Below are 25,090 nucleotides of genomic sequence, written 5' to 3'. Positions count from 1 at the left end.
TCCTGACCCTACAAGCCACATTGAGATACATCCTCCAAGAGAAGTGAGTGAGCTCTGGAAGCTGGCGATAGTTCGTTGGTCATCCCGTCGTGCCAGTATGGGACAGCCTGGGACCCAGCATACGGCCCGATGCTGGGCCAGCGTGGACGGGATGTTATCGGGGGTTCCCGCACATTTGTTTCCTTGCACAGCACCCAGCATTGTCTCTGCCAAAACAGTTCTGCTTTTGGTATCATTTTAATAGGTTTCCACATTGCTATTCCTAATTGAAAAACTTGCTAGCAAAATAAAGAGGCAGGCGTCATTCCTGCACGTAGTAAATAATCTATATCTCATTGCCATGGCTCAGAAAATGTTTGGGGAAAAAAATGATGCTGTCAAGACTTCACTCTGTGGAGGTCATTTCACAGGTCACAGCGACAGGCGAAGGAGCTCCTGGGATCAAAAAATTATTTGTTCAGAGAAGTTTGTCCTCTGGCTGCAATGCAGAAGGCTGGAAAAAGGAGAGTTCTCTTATCAAAATTTATTTACATGTAGTGTGAGCAAAAGAATAATCAAAATAATGAACACTAAATGAGGTTTAAATACTTTTTAAAAGAAGAAGAAAAAGTAATGTCTTCAAACGTGGGTAGCTTGGGTTAGACATAGAAATAATTTGTCTGAACTTTGAGAAATCCCTCCTTTTCCACTGATTTCAGTTTAGACTGGGCTTTTGAAATCTTCTTTCTTAAGTGGGTGTTTATCCATTTGGAATTCTATTGTAGACAACCGCATGAACAGTTTTCGATCAATGTATTTCACAAAATCTTATGCCTAAAAAAATAACGCTCTTCCAAATACAGGTGATTAAAAAAAAAAAAGTTTAGGACTTCCGAACCTCCGTTGTCCACAGTTGTTGTACAGTACAAAGACAACTAGTGCGAGGCAGTGGTGTTAAGTCTTCATTTTCATGTATATTTGAGAGGGGAAAAAGTACAGGCAGCCCTCTTCAGAGGCATTCTCTGGTTATTTATGTTTTGGCACAAAATGGAAGAATGGGATGTTCTTTCTTAAGTGCTTCCTTTCAACTTAAACATTGTGCAACTGGAGCAGCAGTTTTTAAAGCCAGGTAAAAAAATGAAGAAAAATTGAAGTGCTTTTTCTATTGCTCAGTGTTTCCTCTCTGATCATTACTGTAAGCTTTGAATTAGCAGAACAGATCAACTCTGAAATTTTAGCATAGGAAAGGGAACACCTACAGCTGGAATAGCATTTCCTAAGACCGTACAGTCTATGGAAAAAAGGTAATATAAGTCAGTGGAGGAGTTTAGATGTCTTGAGTATTCAGTCATGTCACATTTAATTTTAATTGCCTTTGAACAAAAGGCATTTCCTCTTCTAGCTCAGCATTTAGAGACTCTGGAGAAGGCTTTTGCTGACTCAAAAACTTGACAGTTCTTATTTTCCACCCTTTGTTCCTACCTTCTTGTGGCTAGCTGGCTGTTCTTGTTATTAGCAAAATAACGTTTTTTTTTGTCCCCGCAAGTAGAAATCTGGGAATACTGCTGCAAGATGTGCAAAGCAGTTTCTCAGTTGTGTGGTGAACACAGAATTTGATCGCCAGACTGTGGTCTCTGGCACTGAACGTCCCACTTTAAAAAAATAAAAAGCCACGAAGAATCTCGGCGAGGTAGAAGGAGGAATGTCAGTCTGTGAATGAAATCTCATCGCTCAAGTGTGCGGAGAATGTGAGGATCTAGAGTTTTTACTTTGACCCAGTTAGGTATACAACCCAGCAGCTCTGTCTCCTGTTCATGGCCTGGTGTCTAATTAATAAAAATGAGTTTAGAGTTTTAATTTGGTCCCTTCTCTAAAGAGAGAGATTGGCAATCCTGACTCAGAATTCCCACTGTTTTAGATGGGAATTATCCTAAGGATAATGTCCTAATTAGGTTACCAATTTTAGAACTTGATCTTGCAGGTAGGTGTATGGCAAAACACGTTCAGGTGGCTGCTACTGAAAACCACACTGTGACTGCTAGCTGTAGGACGTGGGGTATGTTTTCAGAACAACGGACTTGAAAATGATGAGGACCTTTTCACTTGCCTGGGCTATAGTATTTGTGTGTTATGGCAAAATACTTACAGTGCAAGAATTCAAATGTCCATGTACATCCTACTAGTACCACACCTTGTTTTTCTGTCAAATCCCTCAGTAACTGGCATAAACGAAAATGGGAGAAAAACCAGTTAAAAGCCATTAGCAACATTTTCCTACTAAAGTTATTCATTGAGCGCGTGAGTCTCTTAAAATAAGCAGCCACTGCTACCAGGAGAGAAGAACTAGCTACGGAGCTTTTCTCTATTAATTCTCAGTTCAAGTGTGATTCGCACTGGGAGTGGGTAAATTTAGCTCATTTAATTAAGTATATTTATTTGAGGATTTCTCAGTGGCACTTAGTGGCAGCATCTGAGCTACACAATTGTGGAGTTTTTAAATGAAAAGTGTCAGTAATATCACTCTAATATTGCTTTAGCCAGTTCTCTCAGGAAGAGAAGACCTAGGGAATAATTATTTCTGTGCTAAGTGTCTTTTTAACTCTCACGTGGCCGAATACACAGCCAATAAGACTTAGGCTTTGGTCCAGTTCTTGGCAGCAGTTTGGCCCACCGCTTGACCTGGCCTGGGAAGGTCTTTCCTTCTCGTTTTACAGGATGAAAACTGTACAGCGAATATCCTGATTACTTCCAGGTCACAAAGATCTCTCAGACGACATAAACTCATTTGATGGACTCGTTTTACAGTGGTGCAAAATTACTTTAAGGCAACGGGAAACAGTCTGTGTCCCCTGATGCAGGGCTACGAGTGTGATAGGTGATAACAGGAGAAGACCGTTCTCTGAGCAGAAGAGAAGATTCTCTTCCTTTTCTCATCAGTGCCTAAGAATAGCGGAGAGGGAAAGAATTATTCTTAGGCTAATAATGCTATTTTCAGGATACAGGTAAGGGACTATGCAGAAAGAGGCTTTTCTGGGGGACGGGGGAGTATTATATTCACTTAGGCAAATTCAGAACCCAATTGGAAGGTTTCCAGTCAGCTAATGTTGCTGCTAATTGGACAGGAATCCCGAGTTGACTGGTGGGAACCACAGAAAGATGATAGGCAAATGGGGCTTTCGTTGCTGTTTCCTTTTCTGTACCGTGGCTTTGCTTGCTTGGTCAGTTCCTCTGCTGAAGCAGATTAGCCTGGGGGTAACTTCTGCTAGGAATTGTCTGGCCACGCCGTTCAGGTACCTGGGGATGCTCTGACACCGATTCCAGGTGTTACAGCAGTGACTTCTCCTTGGAAGCACACCTTGGGTTTGGGACACATAGTCTTCACTGAGGGTCGTGCCAGTGAGCTTCTGTAGTATTACCTGAGGATTTCTTCAGTGCTGTCAACAGAGTGCGGTTTTGCTGTTGTTACAGCTTCCATGTATTGCAGTAAAGGTAGGAATTTGCAAAGTTCTGTGTTGATTTTTTTTTTTAATAATTAGCTTCGCTTTCGTTTTTGAACTCTGTTACCCAAGTTACGCGAAGAGGAGGGGCAATAGCAAGTTGCTGGGTAAGGGGATTTGTTAGAGGAGATCTGTAGAGAGAAAAGTTACTGCTTATACCACTGCTGACATCGATTAATTTATCAGCAGTATGTGATATCCTCTGGATTCTTTTCCCTACTTCACTTCTCTAAGACTGCAGAAATACGTGTGCAAATAGCAGTTATAACCAAGCGCGGCACTTTATTCTCAAAATCTTAGTGGAGGTCTTGACACAGGAGCAAGCAGTTCTGTTTAAGGTGTATGAAGGAGTTGGGTGGCATTTCTTACAAGAGAATTCAAAAGGATTGCTGCCTCTTCTGTGGCTATTAAGCGAACCTAAACCCCAGGAAACTCCCCAGGTAAATGTAAATGAATATTTCAGGGTTTTCTCTATAAATTTTATGAAAATAGAGTCATGGAAGGCCTGCTTCTTGAAAACTTTGGCATGTGGAGGGCATTTTGCATGCGCTTACTGTGTATCCTGGCATCTGTGGTGTGTGTTTACTTGAGGTGTGTAACGGGGCACAGCTCCTCGTGTTTGTCCACCTTGGCGTGACCCCTGTCTTTCCCTGAAGTTGACACCACCTTCCTCTCGCGTTATCCCCCGTTTGCCGTACCTTGCTTAACACATCTGATGACGTGTCAGACGCTTTTCTTCTTCTTCTTTCTTGCGTGTCCTCCCAGTGTTTGTGTACAAGTAGTACAACGCATTTTTATAACAGCAAGTGATCGTGTTAAGAGTATTAAAGGCCTTGCTGTAGGGTAACCAAGTGAAGATTTATAAGCCTGAGCATTCAGGCTAAAAGAGAGCAGTGACACGTACCTTACGTTTGCCTACATTAGACTGGCGTGCTTATCTCCAGACTAGCTATCTAGCAGATAATTAATGTACACTGGTGTGGTAAGTGGCACTGTCCCCTGCCCTTCTAAAATCTACGCAGGTTTTTACCATTCTTCGGCCAAACTTGTCAGTGGACTGATTCAGAGCAGCTCTAAGGGGAACCCTAAATTGGGAATTTTGGAAGGGGAGATGTGAGGCGGAAGGGTTCCGCAGGCACGGTGTTTGCCATTCAGCCTGCCCACGCCATAGTTTCAGCGTGTTGCTCCGAAACTGAGCTGCGGCGTAGGGCGTAACAGTCGGGGCGATGGCCGGTTGCGTCCTTGCATCTAGCGTTTGTCCTGCGACGTGCGCTGCCGTAGCCGCGCGTCTGGTCTTCAGTCTGCAGGCTCGTTCCATGCTCTTGTTCTAATTTTAGTTTGGTTTTGGGTATTTCTTTTGGCAGAATTACAAAAAAGCAGACCGAGACCGTATGGGTTAGTGATTCCAATTAGTACCAATGCGGACGGAAGCTACATCTCCAATATCCTCTCCGCAAGTCACCAAAGAAGATCAACGCGGGAGGTATCGCAGAGCCCCAAACAGCTGTATTTTAATGTCACCGCGTTTGGAAGGGAATTCCACCTCCGGCTGAAACCCAACACTCGTTTAGTGGCTCCCGAGGCCGTAGTGGAGTGGTACGAAGACTCTGTGGAAACTGGAAACGATGCTGGTAACACGAGTCAGACTAGAACTGCTACGGAGAGGTTATGGAAGAGAGAGCCCCTGTGGACCAGCTGCGCCTATGTGGGAGACATAACTGACATCCCTGGAGCTTCTGTTGCCATTAGCAATTGTGATGGTCTGGTAAGGCTTGTTTAATGGCATTCATGTCTGGTATTTGACCACTTTGTACATAGCTTTTGTTGCTTTTAACTACGCATTGCTAGCGATATCATGTAAAGAACTTAATTTCTTAAACCCTTAAAATTATCTCAGTACATATTGATTGATGTCTACAGTCCTAATGCTTTATTCTGGGATAATTTCTCTTGAGTTTGGTAAGCAAAGTCCTTAATGTCACTGGTGTGAGAGAGAGAAAGCAAACCTGCATTACTTTTGGTTTTCCTTTTTGCTTTCATGAGGTGTTACAAATAGGAAAATTAATAATGAAGTCCTTTTAAGAGTTAAAAGATGATCCTTTGGTGAGCGAATGTAGAATTTGGCGTCCAAATCGTCACTGCGTACTTCTCGGGTAGCAAAATTGGGGGCTGCCCTGCAGTCCAAGAATAGCAACAGATTTAAGCTTTAAAGGGTGTATTTATAAAATAAGCACGCTTTTTGCTTTCTTACACGCAGCTTTGTTTCATCAGAAGGTATCGTATGAGAATTGAGTGGTTCACATCTGTAAACAGTTTGTTCTCAAAACTGCGCTGGCCTGATTGCTGTGTTGGTTGAAAACGCGTGGTATTTCATTGCAGCTTTAGCAGATGCGCAATGCCTGGTTTGGTACACAAATCCCATATTGAAAGACTGGGCATATATTGAGTACACATACCATTTGTTAATTCAATCATGCGGTAAAGAAAGCTAACAATACTTACCTTGTACTCTTTAAGTAGCAGGAGCAGTGGTGGAAAGCGACTGCAGCATCCAGGAAGATTAATGTAGTGGTTACTCTGCTGCTATTTGGGAGGGGAATCGGACGAACAAGGCTGCAGCAAGCATCCCTTCTTGGAAATAGGCTTCCTTCGCCCCGTCACGTGCCCCACGTTAATGGTTTTGATTCCATTTTGCAATAAGTGCTGGCTAGTGAACCTCCCCACCTCTGCAGTGTGTCTCAGTCACTCTACGGGTAATTTCATAAATGTCTCAGACTCCTGATTCAGAGCTTAGGGCTGTGCACAGCCAAAATTCCTTGACTTTCCTTACTTAAAGAAAGGCAGTACTGGTGGTGTTTACATCTGAGGTGGTCGACTAATGTCAGTTTGGTGGGTTTTGTTTGGTTTGGGGTTTTCTTTTAGGAGAATCGGTTGGCAGTGTGCTGTGTTTACAAAGGCTGTGCAGATACCTGCCTGGATAGAGATAGCTTCAGGTGTAGTTCTTGCAATGAATGAGACCCTCGGGTTGAGAGCTGTATTTTAGCAGTAATCCTGAATGAAGTTCTTGTGTTAAGTGAGACAGCACATTAAGACAATAAGTTGGATTAAATGGCATTAGATTAAGGAGTACAGCAGCTTCGGCAGAGATCGCCATGTGGCTGACAAGCTGCTCGTGTTGTGTTTTCCGTTAACTGAGATGAAGTAGTTGCTATCTTTGCAAACCTCCACACGTATCAGAAGACAGCGGATGCCGAAGGGGACCTAAGTAAAGAACAGGAGATTGCTCGGTTGCGTAGCTTGTTGCCACTCTTTTCCCATAGCACCCAGGAGACGCCTTTCGTGTGCTTTCCATGGTTTTAGGGACTGGACTAGGAGAACGTGTGCTTTTGGTTTGAGGAGGGGAGTGGGTAGATGCTCCTGAGTCACTGTTGTCTTTGTTCATCTCAACCCAGGCTGTCTCGTGCGGTCTTTGAGAGGCTTCTTCAAGCCCCTGAGCCACCCGCGCCGTGGCAGGGTTGGAAACGGGCGAGGGAGCGCAGACGTGGTGTGAAGCGGTCACGGCTCCGTGCCCTGCCGCTTTCGCGCCCATCATTGCCAGGACCCGACCGTAACGCCGCTGTGGCTGCTGCCCGCTGCGTTTCACGTGGCTGCTGCCTGGGGACGCCCGGGCTGGCAGAGAGCCGCCGCCGTGGCTTCGCTGCTCCCCGCGTCGGGCAACGAACGTGAGAGCGGCTCGCGTGTTGAAAACCGTCTTTCTGAGCACTTTTGCTTGCTTGCTTCGCCTAGCTGTTGTAATGGTCTTTTGGAGCTCTGAGCAAGGGAGTGTGAAATAAATAAATAATCCTGAAGATTGATGGGAGTTCAGATTTTATTTTTTTTTTTCCTCCTGCCAGCTCCAAGGTTAGCAGAAGTAACTTGAAGATAGCATTTCTGGCTTCTCTGTTGCTGTACTATGTGTCTCTCAACCAAGCTAGAATATTTGATCCTCGGTGTATCCTAAAGATGTGAAGAGTGAGATAATATGGCTTAACAGAAACTGGAACAAGAGTGAGAAATTCTAGGGCCATGTGTCTGTTGGAAAGATTTATTTTCGACTTCAGAGGAATTTAGATGCTCTCCAGTGTAGCCAGCAAGGTTCTTACCTTCTGGGAGAAAGTGAAGGGAATCACTGTGGTAGCAGTTGACTCAATGTATAGCTTATAAAAAGAGTTTGATACCATAACTAGCACAAAAAGAACACTTGCTTCGCCACAAGTTAGCAAAAGACCTCCCAGATTTTATTTTGTGCATAGGGAGGTTTTTAATCATGACTCATAAGATGCCTGCTGATAGCAGGGCAAAATTCTGTGTTGAGCTAATGCATACTTGATAGACATTGCTGCATAACGTATTGTTTAGTGTTTGCTCTCAGCACTGGATGTATGGGTTGTGAGGAACATAAGGGTGCTAAATTTTGGTTGCTCGATTGTAAGTATGTGGAATAATTGGTATTTGCACTAGTAGAGCAAGATGTTGCCTATGGGCTGTGCCTGAATCTAAATTTACATTTAAAAACCAAAATTTTTTTAACACTTTTGTTTTGAAGTAGTTTACATCTCTGCTTTTGCAGTAAAAATCATCTGCGTGCCATCAGTTTTTCAAATTCCTCTCTTCACATCTGCTTAATATCCCTTGAAAATAACCCTGTTTATTTAAAAAAATCACATGCATGTGCGTGCACTTCTCATAGCAAAGGAACACTTAATTAGTCATATAGAAGTTGACTGTTGTTTTTATTACTGTGTTGCAGAAAGCTGGTGCTCCCGCAGGTTTCTGTTGTATATTTCTGCTGTTGTTTTGGTCAAAATAGCAGTAGTTATTGTCACAATATTTAGAGAGTTTACCAAATACTTGCCAGAGTTCCAGCAAAACTCGCAACTAAGTTACAGTCATCAAGCAAAATCATCCTTCTGGAGGTCAGAGAGCAGATGGAGAAGTCCTGCCTCGTCTGGCTGGAGGAGGATCCTGTGGTTTGTAGTGCTGAGCAGAATTTGGCCCTCTGGTAATGGATCACTGGTACGTCCTCTAGTTCCTGCTGCGTTTCTCTGCTCCCCGTGTTGGTGTTACTAATGCTTGCTCTGCGACAGCAGGCTCTTCAAGCTCGGGCCGTGCCGTCGTCATGCCGAAATGTTGATCCGGCATTGGGAAGGGAAGAGTGCCGATGAAAAACCTGATGCTTTTTCTAGGAGTTTATCCTAGCGTCACGCTGACATTCATCAGCTGAAAGTAGCAGCATCCTTGGGCTCTGCGGGCTTGAGAAATTGAAGCCTATGATCTCCTACCAGAGGAGGGGAAAAGGAGAAAAACTCTTCATAACTTGGAACTGCAGATGGTAAAAGTGAAGTTTCACAGGCAGCAGCCTAGATTTAAGTCCACCGATTGATCCCTCGCCTTTTCTTTATTTGGCTTTGGTGCAGTAATTGTTCAAGAGGCAGAATACGTTGTAACGGTGGGGGGACGTACGGTCGTGTGGGCACGACGAGGCCAGGCAGGGGTACGCGTGCTCCCCTCGCGTGTTCGTAGTGCTTAAATTCTTGCACCTCGTTCTGCCTCCTTCCTGCTTTTCCTTCCTTTTGGTGCCTGTACAGTAACATCTCACCTCGGTGCTCTTCTGCTGTCCGTCTCGTTAGGCTCAGACCTACTCGGGGGAGTAAGTATTATTAAAGGTTATGGCAAGCCTTCCTGCATGAGTTCCCCAGCCCCTTCCCTATTTATATCTGAGTAGCGTCTTCCCTTTTGTTCTCTATATAAAGATCAGGTCACTCAAAACAGTCATGAGGAACTTAATTTAGTATATCTGATTTAGCATGTCAGATTGTGTTAATGGTACCCTCTCTTCTGGATGACTGTGGGAATGCATTTTGTGTGTCTGCACTAAATGATACGTTTAATCTGTTGTAGATTCCTAAGCAAGGTAGTTAATCTACTCCCAGGTGAGCGTACACTGGACAGTATTTTTGTGTCTGACTTGTGTGGTAGGCTTCCTCTTCTAAGAGCCAAGATGCTACAGGAGGTGTAGCGGCTTAACTATTCAAAAGTTACTGAAGTTTATCTGAGCTTGTAATTTGTTGCTCAGAAAGTATTGGTATGCATCTAGAGGAGCACGTGGTTTAGAGAAGTGGGAAAATAACTGCGTTCAAGGAGGTGGAACCAAGTTCAAAGCAGATTTGGCAGGCGGCACTTTTCACAGGTTGCTTTTGCCTGGTGCAGTGCTGTGTCTGCTGTGGAAGATGCAGAAGATGACCAGCCTCAAAATACCATTGCAAATGTTTCAGATTGTAAATAAACAGGACACAGCAAACTTAGCATTTAGAAATAGCAAAGCAAAAGTGTTAAATTGGTCTGTACCTTTTGTTATAGAGAAAATTACTTCAGTTCCTCAATTAGCTTTCTCCCTTTTGTAACAAAACCCAAACAGTTGTTGGTGTGCGATGCCTTTAGGTTGTACTTAGACTTTGAACTATGTTTTCGTAGACGTTTGCCTCCTTGTTTGAGTTGTGATCTGGTTTATATTCACATATATGCAATGCCAAGTCTGAACATTGTCTTCCATTTCTTCTAGAGCGTTAACCTTTCTTGTTTTAAATGAAAGGGCCAGACCCAGCGCGATGAATCTTTAATCTTTGACTTCAGATACCAAGTAAAATGTGACTTGGTTTGTTTATTGGCAAACCATGGCCTTCAAGGCCAGGGCTGCATACGCTCATTTGGAAGTTCAACTGTTTGCAAATGAAAGATCTTCAGTAGCCTGCCTGCCTTTCAGTGTTCAGCTGTCAAACCAGGGAAATCCTTGAAGACAGACCAACTGTCAAGAATCAAAAAACCCATGCTTGTTCAGATCTATCATTTGTGACGGATTATTCCTCACTTGCTTATTGTCATCCCTTTTTTCTAAGGATAAGGAGACGAGAAGAAACCCGTGTGTGTCTTTACGATCAGTACTTCCACACAAGTTTATATGCAGCTGCCGGTATTTTGGGAGTTCTAGCATATCCTCAGAGTTTGGTTTTGATATCTGACATGACAATCCCCTAGCACAGATCTCTTGAAAGTAGGGACTTCTTAAATGTTAGCTTTCAACTTTGTGTCTTCATTTCACCCTTTGCGAAAGGAAGCTGATGAGAGTTTCCTACCTTCGGTGGTTTGGGCATTCTTTTCATTAACGATTGCGGAGTTATTTGAAGTGTCTGAGCGGAATGATGCACAGAGATGTGCACAGTTGCTTTCCTTTGGTGAGTATGTTTGAAATACAGGCTGGAGTATCTCAGGCTAGAGATACTTGCCCGGAGACCTAAGCCTTGGTTCAGGAAAAGCCTTAAAAGTATGCTTAAGTTCAGGCATGTGGCTAAGTGCATACCAGGACCTAGGCAGTTTCAGGGCATTTTGATCTGTTTCAAATGCTTTTTTATTACCGTTGTTTCATCAAGACTGATGTATTAAGGCTTATTTCTTGTTCATGCATTGGTACTAATGTATTGTTTCAACATGATTTCCCCCAAGCTGGCAGGGGGATGTTACTAAATGGAGAAACAGCTTTCTAGGAGCTGGTGATATTTTATCTCGGTGTATTAGAATAGCATTGCGGAGCCAAACACTTGAACTGCTGCTGGGCATCTGGTTATAGCACATGGGAAACTCTCGATGAGGGTAATTCCAGCATCCTAAAGAAGAATGTTATTAGGGACCCACTGTTGAGCGGGGCGGCAGTGGGAAGGCGATCGGAGCATCGCGACTTTTCGGTGCGATGGCAGTGAGCACGTCGCGGGGCGTAGGTGTGGGTGCTCTCCGAGGGGATGGGATGTGCATCGAGGCTCGAAATGGGACCGTCCCCTCGGCCCGGGAGGTCTCTCCCAGTCCAGGCTGGGGGCTGCGGGGCTAGCGTGGGAAGCTGTGTGCTTCTGGCGGACATCTGGTAATCCAGTATCTTCTGGGAGCGCGAAACACAGGAAAACAGAATAAACAGCTAGGGAGATAGAACAGCGTCCGGACGGCGCGCTGCTCTGTGCAGATGGTAGCAGCGTCTTAGGCTGATTTAGCGTTCTTATATTCGTGTTACCCTGCCCTATTGCGCACTTCCCACAGTAATTACATCCTTGCAGTGAACTCCCTTAACCTGCCGTGCCTGTTCTTACCACTTGCATTTTGCTGTACTTGGCAGTCCTGCTGACTTATTAACTGGGCTTGATAGGTTGCAGCTGCCTCTTTGGATAGACAGACCCCATCTGGTAACCTCAGCCCGTCCTCCCCATTTGACCGAGCAGTCTTTGGTCACTGTCAGGCTGGGCTTGGACTTCATCCCTGTCACCTCTCTGGTACGAAGCACTTCCTAGAGGCTAAAACAGACTTTTTAGAGGTAGTAATCCATAGTAAAGAGGATTTCTCAAAGTTCAGAAGCTCCAGAAACTTGGAAAAAGGGCAAAAAAGGGAAAAAGGCAGTGCCATCGTGTCGCTTACTCAGGACTTCTGGCATAAAACACTGAGGGAAGGAGTATTGAGAAGGGAGGTGATGGTGTTTGAAGTAAAATGTCAATACAGTGTAAAATAATGTAACATAGAAATTCTTCGATATGTCTAGTTTGTTTCTCCGTGAAGTTGTCACTCAAAACAAGCAGGTGATTTATCCTTACTTTGTGTAGCGTAGTCAAAGTTTATGCAGACGGTTGCTCGAGCTCCATTTATTTCTTCTTGTTTGTTTTTGTAAGTTTTTCTAATGGGGCCAGATTTGGGCTAACGATAGACCTGCCTCACTTCTTAGCCCCTGCGTCTCTTTCTGTCCTTCTGCCTTGTATTTCTCCCATTCTCGCTTAGAACAAATTGCCCTTTCCCCCATAAACCCTCCCTTTTCCTCCAAAGCTCTCATCAAAACTCTTTTTTGTGAAGCTTTGTCACAGTACAGTGCCAAAGAATTTGTGTCTGCAAGACAGATACCGTAGGTAGATGCATGAATTGCGTGGAGAGCACTTGCAGAAGATGATGGGAGCAGGGAGAAGATCTGAGGCTTTCCGAGTCCCACCTCAGCTCTTGCCCCTCTCTGCCTCCTGCCCTCTTCCCCAGGGAGCCTCAGCCCATGACCGCAGTTAGATTAAACCCAATTGAAAAGAAAGCTCTTTTTTAGAGGTACAGAGAGCATCTCTTCGCTTCAGCAGATAGTTTTAGAAACCCCTTGCTCACACCAACTTCTGCCTGCCTGTTCAAAGGTGGCAATCGGGGGAAACCTCCGTGCTTTTTACTTCGTGTACAAAGTAGGAAGTAGTAAAAAGGGCTATGATCAGAGTTTCCACTTGGTTGTATGCTTTACGTTTTCAAGGCTGATTGAACTGCGAAGTCCTCCTCTGAAATGATAATTTTCCTATGGGCTGCAGCTCGCTCTCCCTTTCTTCCAAGGATTGCGTGGTCATAGGAAAAACTGAATAGATATACAGTAGTACCGCTGTGGACTTAAAGTAGACCAAATTGGGCCAAAATATAAGGAGCCGCACAAATATCTTCCATAGCACGGAAATATGCGATCAGTTTGGGTAATAGGTTTTCCAAATGGGAAAAGATGTCGTATATTTTTAAAATGGAGCACAAGAGCAAAACTTCACTGACCTGAAGAAATCCCTCCTGCGAGAGCTGTTCTCCTCCTGCGTGGAGAGGGATGGGAGCAGCCCTGTCCCCTGCTGCTTCCCTCTGCGAAGGGTGCTGAGAAGAATACCGGGTAAGGAGAAACTGGGGGGGTGGCCCGATCCGGTTCAATAAATAAAATAGATGAAGTACGTCGCGCGTCCCCGCGCCTTGGTCCCTGTCTGTCCGACGGATGATAGGACAAGGAGACCAGCTCCTGCCACAGCGAAGAGCGAGGGGACTGCTGGGGAACATCACCAGAGGGGCTGCAGGTCTCTGGGGCCTCGGGGTATGAGTCAGGACCAAGAAAGCCCCTTCTGAGAAAAGGGATCGTGGACAAATTGGAGAATTTGTTTTTCTCCTCCTCTCTGGTAGCCTTCCCCAAGCGTGATTTCTCAGGCGGAGAAGGAAAGGGCAAGAACTGGGAATGTAAGCAGACTACAGCGAGGTATTTGAAGCCTACCTTTGAAGTAACTCAGTTTTCCCCCTCATCGCTTAGATTACAGTAATTCCGTGCTTAAAACCAGGGCTCGTGATTCCTGACAAAACACTGGGCTGCTGGAGCCTACGTGGTTCCTCCAGGGCCCCAGCCAGGGTTTCTGTGCCGCGCTGCTGTCGTACGGATGTTGGAATTAGTCGAGGTGTCTGTACGCGACGCTGCAAACTTTCTGAAGTTTTTTTGTTGTTGTTCAAGGGGCTTGATGGTCTCCTGTACAAGCTGTTCAAACATTAAATGCTTTAAGCTCCTCCTTCATTTATGCTGTTGTGCAAGTGATGCTTGATAAGAAAAAAAAAAAGGGGGGGGGCAGCGACCCTTTTCTGCTTGCTTAATAACAGCCAGCTTAGAAGATATCTGTGTTAATAGTGTTTGTAGTTAGTTTTGCTTGAGAAATCAGGTTTTTCTTACTTATCAGCACGTCCATTCACAGATTAATGTATTTATGAATTTTTCCACATTATTAGCCAGGTAAAATATGTCTGAACACATCAGTTAATGCTGTGTGCATCTGGCTTCAGAGTAGTCCATTTAGCAGCACAAACAAATTCAAGATTAACACAGCTTTAATAAACTGTGCGTAAACCTACTAGATAATAGTTATGTATGTATCTGTCTTAAATCTAGAGGACTGTCCTCACCTGGTTTTATTAACATCACTGTACCTGTTGGGAAGATCCTGGGGCTGGTTACATTTTGCACATTTTAAGACAAGCGTTACACCCCCACAAATGTGTTTCCTGGACCTCTGTCGCAGGAGAGAACTTCGCATCCCTCGCTTTATCAGAAAAGAAGGTATTTAAAGTCCAAGCCTAGTGAGCAATTTTTTCTGGTACTTTAATTGCCCTTGATTCCCTTCCCCACCCAGTCCTCCCACCCTATTCCAGTAAAGCTGTGGTACCTGCTCACTTCCAGGTTCCCCACTCGTGTGTTTGGGGGTGACTGCGTGGGCACACGCGTGTGTATGTGCACGTTGGAATCTTTTACAGAGAGAGAAACCCTTTGGTCCTCAAGGGTACTGTAGCAGTTAAACTTGAAAACAGAATTTATTAATTTTTCAGTTTATTTAAAAATATTTTCTCATGTGGCATATTTTAAGGAAAGGAAGTGTGTGTAAAGTAGTATATTTTAAGTCCACGCATGCCTGTCTGGAGGTGTTGTGCCTTACAAAGCGGAATGACTGTGTTCTTATCATCTTTCTTTGCTTACTCTTCATTTCACTGATGGAGTAGCTTACAGGGGCGAGAAAGTGGTTAAGCTATGAAAGGGATGCTTGTTTATGGCTATGAATATGTGAAAATAAACATCTCTCATGCGTGGATTTGGACAGGTTTGAGTTTATATTCCAACAGCATGTCCCTACAGAACAGTTGTGGTTTTACAGCCCTTCTTGAGCTAATCTTAATGGAAAATAAATTTTGCTAAGCTGCTCCTTTGCCCTTGTATGTAGAACACACGTATACTAGCGTTTCTGTGGTATGGGTGCTCTGCAGAGGAAAAGGAAAAAAAACCCAAACCATAAGTTGCCCTATTTCTGTATAATCCAACAAAAACATTATCCCTTCATTTCACTCTCAGAATACCACTGAGTCTGCTCTCGAGTCCAGATATTTCCAGGCTGTGCAGAGCCCAGGAGGAGCAGGAGCGGGTGCTGAACACTTCACAGTCCCTGTCGGAGGCAGCGGTGGGAGCCATGGAGTTGGCTTTACTCGTGCTGGCTTTGGTGTCCCATCAAAAAGTCCCCGATATTGAGTGTCCTCATCCTGGCACTTGCTTTTCTTAAATCATCTGTTTCATGAATAGCAACACAGTGAAATTCAGTACTCATTTCATGAGCATTTATTCTGTTAGTATCACTGTGTAGTAAATAAACTTCTGCTGGCATTTGTGATTAGGTAGCATGTGGCTGAAGAATGATGTTGGTCTGAGATTTGAGCTGCTTCTACTTAACGGAAGAAGTTCCGTTTAAGCTTTCAGGGTTTACCAGTGGTTCGCTCTAGCATCCCAAACAGCCTTTGAGCCTCCTCGGGAGTAATTTGCAGTCACACCATGGCAAAAGCAAGGATGAACAGTATTGTAGGATGCATCCATGCGTAGTCTTGCCTTGCTGACGCCATACCACCTTCTTTGATGTTCCAAGACAGGGAGCAGGACTTAGAGGGACACGTTGCCCTGCCGTGGGGAGGCAGCCGGCAAATGATCCCTCTGCAGCAGGAGGCTTTGGCTGCTGAAGCCTGGTGCTGGCATCTAGGGCACTGCCGTTAGGGTCCGTCCTGCAGGTTTTGGCTCTTCCGTGGATCAGAAGGAAGTCAGAGCATGACTTGCCTATTGCCGCTTCTGCTGCATTTTTTAATGTGGTTGTTCCTGCCTCTCTTCGGCTTAGGGTATCAGAGGAGGCATTTCAGATGAGTGGTGGGACTCATCCATTCCTGTTAATGAGGTGTTTTGAGGAGGCCTCGGGTGAAGATTCCTTAGGCTTCCAGAGAGAAGAAATGCTCCGCCAGAGCAGAAGCAGCTTTGCTAGCCTGCATCAGGTCCTGCCACACTCCTCATGAAATCAGCGTTCCAACGCGTGGTTGTAGAAACCGTAGGAGACCATAGTCCAAGCTGATGTTGTCCCTCAGTAGGTTCCTCTTCATCACCTGCCCTGCTTTCCTTGTAGGAACGAGATAGCTGGAAAGCTAAGGTGATCTCTTCCTTCATGGCTTTCGTGCAACTCACGGTGGAGCCAAGGGGGGGGATAGGCAAGGGAGCTATGCACGCACGCTCGCAGACGTGTGCCTTCCAGTGCCTTACTGGAAATCGTCCCGTGTCACTCGGTACCCCTGCACGGAGAGGTGACACCGTCCTGATGGCAGCCTTGCGTAGGCTCTGTGTTTTGGGAACGGCTTGCTTGGAACTTACCTGTGACGTCCTCATTCCACCGGAGTCAATTAATTCCTTGCCGCAACAGGCTAGTTTGGGAGCGGTCATGCTCAAATGACAGAAATGACTGACAAGGCACTTTTTTGGCAGTTTTGATGATAAAGTCTAGTAGATACCTAAAATAGGTCCAAATGGTATTTTGGCCCCTGGGGTTTGTGTCGCTTTGCAATTCTGGTCCCTTGGAGCAGTTGGCTTCTGAATTATTTTCCCTGACCCAGATCTTCATTCGGAGACCTGAGAGCCAAGGTTGTCTGAGGTTTGTCCTGTTCTTCTGATGGCGTTGGACTGGAGAAGTGAGCTCCTGAAGTAAAATAGCCTTGGAAATACCCTACGTTGTGGGCATGCTGCCTCCAAACTTTCCTGTTTTTTCTTCCCTCTTTGGAGCTTATTCCTTCAGTCCGCGACAAAGCTCAGAACGTAGATGGGACGGAAACTATGCACACTTCTCGTGGGACATACATAGAAATGGTATATGCAGTCAGCCTGTTGCTTTCCTTCATCTCCGGCTCCCTCTGGAAGAACACCTGGGCAGTGGGGCTCTGGATGGAGGGATTTTAGGGGATGGTGGTGTACAAGGTGCTGGCATTCCTGCCCTTTTTTTCTTGGCAGGCTGAAAGGATATTTCCCTCTTCGGAGTCCCTTCTGCAGATGGATCCTCGCAGAATGAAATAAGGTTGGAATGAATACGGGAATAGTTTCCAGCAGACTGCTCTTAAAGTTACCGGCGCTGTCAGGTTTTGAGGTGTTGTTGGGCTTCTGCCCAGTCGAACTGTCCCTCCTGTGTCTGTATCTTTTGCAAGAATGTGTTGTTTTATCCCTAAGCAGCTGCATCAAATATGGCTTTTTCTGGGGAAGGATCTTATTATTTGAATACTTTCCCAGAGTGGTACCGAGGGATTCTGTTTCAAGTAGGATTGTTTCCATCCTTGTACTGCGCAAGGAGCTGGGTGGTACACTGGCAGTGCGGTAGATGGACAGTGGCAGTGAGGAAATCAGAGATTCGAGACTAAGACTGCTTGTGAAACAGCTGTTGGGATCTGGGGAAAAAACTACGGGAAATGGACAGGAAAAAATTGGTGAATGCATAAGGCTTCCTTTATCGCATTAAATCGCTTCCCTTGCTTTACATTTACAGCTGCGCTTACTACCTTTCCATTTGTCTTGTAAGATTTTTTAAAAGTCCACATAAATTGTAATAAACGTCTGTTAAAATGTTTTGAGCGAATTGCTGAGCCCCTGCTCTGCTGTGGCTAATCTTAATCAGAACTGAAAGCCCTCAGCACCTGCTGGCATCTCAGAGGGGTCAACCTTACTTTGTCAAGCATTACTCTGTCCAGCAAATGCTCAGAGCCTAGGAGAGCACATGCCTTTTTGGTGTCTTAGAGGATCACCCAGTCACAACTGTTACGCAGGTTTTGGGACCAGCAATCCCTTCATATGTGGAGACAGAAATGAGATTTTCTTGGTTGGCAGCAGAGAGCCCATCTTGTGGGAAAAGGCTCTTTGCAAATCTGCGCAAGATCAGATTTTTTTTTTTCCCCACCTGCCTGGTAAGCTGCGATAGGCTTGCTGCTCTCATCAGCGGCTTTCTTCTGCGCAAGTGGAGAACTTTTATGGAGAAACACTTCATGCTGCAAACCAGCCTCCTGGCCTTGGGGGGGTCTGGAGCCCCGGCCATGGAGCAGAGGGAAACGCTCCTTCTCTGGTGTCTTTGGAAAGGGTGGGTTTGCCTCCCCCTGGGCAGGGGGAAGGTGGCGTGATTCCAGTGTCTTCTCGGTTCCCTGTTAGGTATTTCTGTAGGTGTTGGAAGGAGTGAGTTTCCAGAGATGTTTTGCGGTCTTTTATCTTGACCTGTCCCTTCCAAAAAGGTGGAGGTGGTTTAGCTTTTTTCGGAATGGGCTCAGAGGAAGCGTTTGTAGACAATTCTTGGTAACCGAAAGTAAAGTTTTGACATTTGTCTTAAAACAAGGTCTCTATTTATTCTTTCTTCAGGGGAGAGTGGCAGCAGGTTATTAAATAATTGAAAGCAAGGATGAAAGTAGAATCAATTCTATCTGTTTTAACAGTCCTACGTAATTCCTCATCCTTCACTTAAGGAGAGATAAGATGACTGGCACCGAAGCTGTTCACTGCTGTGTCTTCCAGGCAACACTTCACTAGTATTGATTTTTTCCTAGGCTTTCTGTGTGTCTTTTGCTGTAGCAGCAGCAGCGAACATGATGTCCTGCCTCTAAGTGCACGTTTGAAGAAAGCAAAAGCGACGCTGGTTTATGATACAAAAGAAAGCAGGTTGGGAACTAGAAAAACAGCCTTAACTGGAGTTTGCAGAAAGGCATAATTGTTTAGCTGGCTTTGAATAATATTTCATCTGATTGTAGAAAGCTGGCATTCCAGAACGACCATCTGCGTACCGACCTGGCCAGCCTCTTTGCCTGAACGAAGAGTCCATCAGAAGCCAACGGCCGGACGAGCCATTGCTGCAGCAGGCGATGCAGCTCTTGCCTCGGCAACTGGATTTTCAGAAGCATTCATGCCAAACGGACGGGCCAAGTGCTGCTCGTGGGCTGGGGAGCCGGGAGGTACGAGGTCAAGGAGGATTCTGCTTGCCTCGAGTGGTGTATTGGCAGGGCTGGGAGGAGAGGAGGAGATGAAGTCGGTTCAGGCTGGCACCAGAGTGACCTGAAGCGATGAAATCCAAGTTGCCTGTGAGCTCTTTAGAAGAGGAGGACTTCTTTAGAAGACCTATTGCGTCTGAGCAATAGTCCAAAACGCTTGATTTGGGAACTTAAGAACTACCCCTGGCTTGCCAAAATGTGTATGTGTTACATAGCCACAAGTGGGAAGTATGATGCTAAGGAGTCCAACACGGTTACTAGTCCCTTTTTTTCTGTCTTTCTAGATTGGAGAGAATATTTGAAGGTTAATTAAGACACTTCACAGCATGTTGTGAGTTAGGTGGAGGTGAGAAGAACATGGTTTGAATTTTAAGCTGCACTGGTTATGCTAATGCTGAATATGGAGGTGTTTTAATCAGGTCATCTTCTCTAGAAACGGATTTAGGAACAAGCATCTGTGGAAAGTCTGCATGAAAAAGCTCCGACTCTCCATAAAACTAAAATGTCTCAGCTTCGATCGCCACAACTTCTAGACTTTTACTTATAGGTTATTTCTGATTTTGAAAAATTATTCTTTACAACAGAGCGTGGGTTTATGTGTAATTCATACGTTATAATCAGCACATGTAGGGGCTCACACAGCTATTTACAGGTCAGTATAAGTCTCCCTAGTTGACGCTATCTCATGCGACCTAAGAGTAGAGTCACTGGTAGGTAGTGCAGCAACCTGAAGTGTGCTGTGAAGCTGAAAACTGGGGATTTCCATGTTGCCCCTGTTTGCAGCTTCTCTGCTCTAGGTACTGCTGCTTTAGTGCTATCTTCTATTTAATGTGTGAAGATCTACTCCAAAGTCAAGAAGGAGGCTGTCTAGTCCTGCTTCCCTCTTCGGCGTGTAAAAGATAAGCCCGCGCTTGCAGAGGTGGAGAGCGGTCGGTGAGTGCGTCTGAGCTCAGTGAAGTGATGCCGTCCTCGGTGTAGGTGGTTAAAAAATGGTCCGAAACAAATCACTGGTGACTGGGTGCTGCTCTGGCTATCTGCTTTGTAGCTGTGATGGAATCACACCTTTTAGTCTTGGCTATGCCTTTTCACAAAACTGTGCTTTTAAGGCATTTGACAAATAATTTCCTTTGTGGATTTTTGCTTTTTGTTACCAAATGCTACTTAATTATTTTTTTTATTCCTGGAGGCTCACAGCTAACAGTTTATAAAATAGCCCAAGCTTATTAAAATTACTAAGTACAACCCTTTTTTTATAGTTTTAGTAATAAAAAACAGATTGTACAACTTCTGTGGACCCTTGATAACACACAGCGCACATGAATTGGGCTCTCATTCATGTCCTGCCTTCACATATCACATGTGGTAAAGTATGTGTCTCAGTAAAAGAAAGTAAATAGATACTGAAATAGGCAATGTTCCCAAAACTTAATCCTTGTAACCTCTCTCAAAGTTCTTATTGATGGTGGAGTTTGTACTGAATTTGAAACTGCATTTTGTAGGGTAGAGATACAGAAGCCATATTCAGTAATGCCTTTTTTGATGTTCCTTGTTTATTCAGCGCTGTACTTACTTGTATGTGGAATTTGACCTCGGAGCCGCATGGACTGAGGTTTGCAAAGGGGGCAAGAAACAAGACTGGACAGAAAATACCGTGCAGGGTTATTGAGAAAAAAGGGGAAAGCGGAAGGCAGACAGGATAGGTTTGTCTGTTGTAGGAGCTCATCATCTGCATACCAGTTCTTACCTTTTTGGGAGGGTCACCCTGCAACTCCAGTCATCGCTTTCTGATTCAGGCTCTGAAAGAGTTACGGAAATAGAAGTCAGTCAGTTCGACCTCCTGACCTCACGTTTCATCGGGAGTTTCTTGAAATGATGGATAAAGCTGCAGCACTGTTGTTCCTGTTAATGGGGTGAAATGGTGCTTTCACTTCGATTTTAAACTGACACTTAGTTTTCATAGACTACTTCTGCGACTTGGCTGATAACTTCAACAAATTACTTTGGCTTTCTTTTTTAAAAGCAGCAACGATGCAACTGTACATTAACTTTCTAACCTCATAGAAATCACGGTCATTCGGCTTACTTCTTTTATACCTGACTAAATCACTAATGTGTAAAACTACTTTTCCTTTGAGAGATTTTACCATAGATTTTTTCCCACAAAAATGTGGAACCAATTTGAAATAATGCGTTTGATGTAAATATTGCTAGCTTTGGCATTTCAGTACTTCGAAATGGTGCTTCCTAGCTTTTGATCAACAGAATATTTCCATTCAGAGTTAAAATGCATCAGTTTTCTGTTCTTCTCTTAACTTGTATCTGAGGAGATGACTGTTTTTCACCCTTTGTTTTGACTGAATTTTCTCTAATCTTGGAAGGTCTTTTAAGTTAGGGACATCTTTGTTATCTACATTGGTAGCTTGCCCAAAGCATTAAGCCCTGTGTAGCAAAGGACTGGTGAGTGCAGCCCTTCCAACTGTGGTGAAAGGCCAGGTGCTTCGCAAAGCTGATTTATGTGCCCCTTAAAACATAAATTAGCAAACCCTTGACGTTGGTACTTGTGGAAGTGGACTTTACTGAGGTTGAGCCAACTCTCTGGTGTCTTACTGTTTCTCAGGAGCGCGTAAGAGAGTCTAGAGCTGTGTAATTAGTCTTCTCTACCGTTTGTGAAAGTGACCTGCAGAAGCAGCTCCAATGATGCAAAAAACAATGAATTCCCGCTTTCTAAACACTGCCGAGAAGAGCCAGGTGGTCACCCAAAGCATCCTTCTGCCGGCATTCCCGAGGGGTGCCGGGCGGGAGGTACCCACCTCCCTGGCCGGCGCGGTCGGTACGTCAGGACTCGAGGTGCCCGCTGCCCTCTAAAACCGTCGGCATCGGACGTGTGTGCCCCTTACCAGGCGCCGGCTTCAGGCTCCTTTTGCAGAAGCGAGTTTTGCCATTGCCGTACCATTTCACCATAAATGAGTTACTAGCGTCGAGCTGCTGTAATTGCCACAAAGGCAAAACTTAGTAAATTTTTCTACAGAGATGCGCTGGGCTCAGGGAGATACTGGACTGCACTGAGCATGTTCCATGCATACTTTTCAGTTTTTAATAACTGATATTTTAAAACCACGGTTCCTTTTTTAAGGACAAAGCATTTTACGTGCCAGTTTTGCACGGCAGTTTGCCGTTAAAATGAATCTGTGTAGGTTTTCCAAGAACAAAAAATAGAGACACATTTTTCCACATAAAATCAAAGTTTGTTTTTTCTTTTTGCTTTCATATAACTCTTAAGGGGTTCCATTGATTTTTCTTAGACTTTCTGAAAAGGGAAGAAAGAAACCCAACATTTGGATTAAAACCAAGCATGAGAAATTTCAGCATAAAGGAATTTTCTTATGTATGTTTATAGAGGAGGCTAGAAAGCTTAATTTCAGTCCTGCACAATGACTTAGTAATATGTTGCCATTTTCTTTTCTTCTGTGCAAATTCAACAGAATATTGGTTAGTTTGGTGGCTCTTCCGAATGTCTCTTGCCCCTTAAAGCGGTGTGTCAGTTAGCGTACTGAGAGGGCTTCGGTTTCTCAGAGGAGCAAGCAGAAATCGTGGGAAGGGATTCTGCTGTCATGTGGGATACAGAGATTAAGAAGGAGCAGTTAGAATTTTAAGTACCGTACATTTTAAATGCAGTTGCAGATTTCTGCAGGAACATCATTCCATTTTTATTATCCAGCCTGGTATCCTGTTTATTGTGGCCCATGCGTTTCACAAAGAGATGCTCGCCGCCAGCTGAGGAGTCCTTGATTGCACCGGGCTGTAGGGTTTGGAGGGAGGTCTGCCTCGGTTCAAGCCTACTGTTCCTGCTATGTTTTAGGTTCATCATGGCAGATTAAAGACCTCATTTTAGAAAAAAGACATGAAAGACACTGCATATTTCCGATGCCAATTCATATAGTTTAATTCTCTAGTCTCTCTGTTTATTTCATCTTTTATTTATTTCGTGTATTAATGGACCATTTAGAGATCATGATCCCTTCCTTCTATTCTTAGCTCTTACCTTTCTACTACATTGCAGAATGGTCGGTTGCGTGTGGCTTTTGACTAGATTACTTTTCACAGCATAGTGTCAAATTAGATTAGTAATCTCATAGCGATGTTTTTTATTATTCAGATTACCCTGAGTGTGCCAGGTGCGTTTAAAATGAAGAACATGTTTGTATTTAAAATGAGTTTATTAGCGACAGGAAGAACTCTCCTTAGTTAAGGAAATGAGGGTATTGTTTCTGGTCAGCTTGACATTGAGTATTTTAGTATGAGTGTATCTTAGCTTCTTATTCCTAAATCGTGTCTGTAGTTTGGAAGAGGATATTAAACATTCCTATGTTTTCATCCTGTTTCTGAATCTTCATCCTGGTATTCAGTTGAACAAATAATATTTTTCTTTGCAGCTGCAGAAGATACTTTTTTTTGTTTTAAAAACCTGGTATTAGATGATCAGCCACAAACTTCTGCTGTGTGAATAATTCAGCTGGCTGTGAAACTTGAGCAATGTGTACTGTTTGAATATTTCATTTGACTCAAAATTGGTTTTAATGTTTTTAAATAGATGCCATCTCACTCTTGGCACTTACTTAATAAGAAAAATCTTAACACCGCTCTATGCTGTCTGTGTTTAATAGCCTTCAAGAATTGAGCCTAGAATGATTCTGGAGCTCTTGCTTTAACTCTGGAATGCATTGCCAGGAGTTCTGCGACAGATAAAACATGTGATATAACACAGATTTTATATCACATTGACCTTCCCCAGAGGAGAAAGGAGCTGTTGAATTCCTTCTTGCTGTACTAGCAATAACTCAAAGGGTGCCGGTGCTGAAGGAGCCGGCAAGGGCAGATGTTGTGCCTCGAAGCCTCCGTGTCTGCCCGGAGCCTGGAAGGCTGGGAGGGGTCCGGGGGGGCTGGAGGACGATCCATCAGGGAGAAGGAGTTTCATCTGCAAACCTCCTCTCCCTCAGTAGGCACCCAGCAACTGTATCGGTAACATCTGTTTCTCAAAAGGCACAGAGCGCTGCCGTATTACTTTTTTCCAGCATTCTTCTAATGTGTAGTATTTTTTTATACGCCAAGTATGTCGAGGCCATAAATACTTTAACATGCAGAAGATGCGCTGCGAGAGAAGTATGTCCTTTTTGGACGGCTTTCCCCCTTCCCTGCCAGCCCTGCCAGACGGACCTCGGCGGGGGCCCGGATCCCCTTAGGTGACCGAAAAGCAGGCTCTGCCAGAGGCGCGGGTGGCCGTCCCCGAGCCACCCACCTACCACCCAGCCCGGGTCCCTGGGGAACAGCCCCTGCCATCGCAGGGAACCCTCTCCGTGGTCCCTGGTGCCATCCCCTGCCTTGGAACATTCCTTCCGAGACGGCTTTGCTAAGCGCGTGCCTTGGTCTGCTCGTCACGTCGCGGGTCGGTGTCGTCAAAATCCGGGTACGTCCCGCTTTCGGCTGCGCGAGCGGACGCACGAGGGAAGGGCCGGTTTGGTCAGCATCCAAGGGTGAGGGTCCGTATCCGTGCCGCAGGCTTGACCGCTTTCGCTTTATTCTGATTAACCATTATATACGTTGACCTATGCAAGTTAGGCAAGCAGTAACTGCGGGAAGTAGAATAAAGGGAAAAAGAAAAAACTTGGTAAGCGTTACAGGTATCTCGGTAGCATTACGAGCAGAAGGGGAGCTCTTCCTCGGTTTGCCAGTTGTGTTTTGTATGGAAGTAACGGGACTCGTCCACACACACAGAGCTGCTTGACTCCGTCTGTCCACAGAAGTCTCGCTGAGCTGAGATCTACGAGGTGTGCTGTGAGGGTACTATGCGGATGGCTGAGCTAATCATTCTTGATTGGTACAGAGCAGTAAGATTATGGATACTGACTACAAAGTGATGCTTTGGGAAGCTAGAA

General features: G+C 44.7%; 1 protein-coding gene across 4 annotated transcripts in view; it reads left to right on the top strand.

Moving 5' to 3' along the window:
- Window positions 1-25,090, top strand: part of ADAMTS3 (ADAM metallopeptidase with thrombospondin type 1 motif 3) — a 135,381-nt gene that overhangs the window by 13,258 nt on the left and 97,033 nt on the right. For 2 of the 4 annotated variants that reach the window (XM_075039312.1, XM_075039315.1), the window contains exon 3: window positions 4,841-5,241. The exons of the other annotated variants lie outside the window; for them this stretch is intronic. In XM_075039312.1, coding sequence (XP_074895413.1) covers window positions 4,841-5,241 — 401 coding nt within the window. The remainder of the gene's footprint in view (window positions 1-4,840; window positions 5,242-25,090) is intronic. 4 annotated transcript variants of the gene reach the window in all.

This window comes from Buteo buteo, chromosome 1 (assembly GCF_964188355.1).
Source record: "Buteo buteo chromosome 1, bButBut1.hap1.1, whole genome shotgun sequence".
Classification (NCBI taxonomy): domain Eukaryota; kingdom Metazoa; phylum Chordata; class Aves; order Accipitriformes; family Accipitridae; genus Buteo; species Buteo buteo.
Note: the sequence above shows the minus strand (reverse complement) of the source record. Positions and strands in the feature narration are given on the sequence as shown.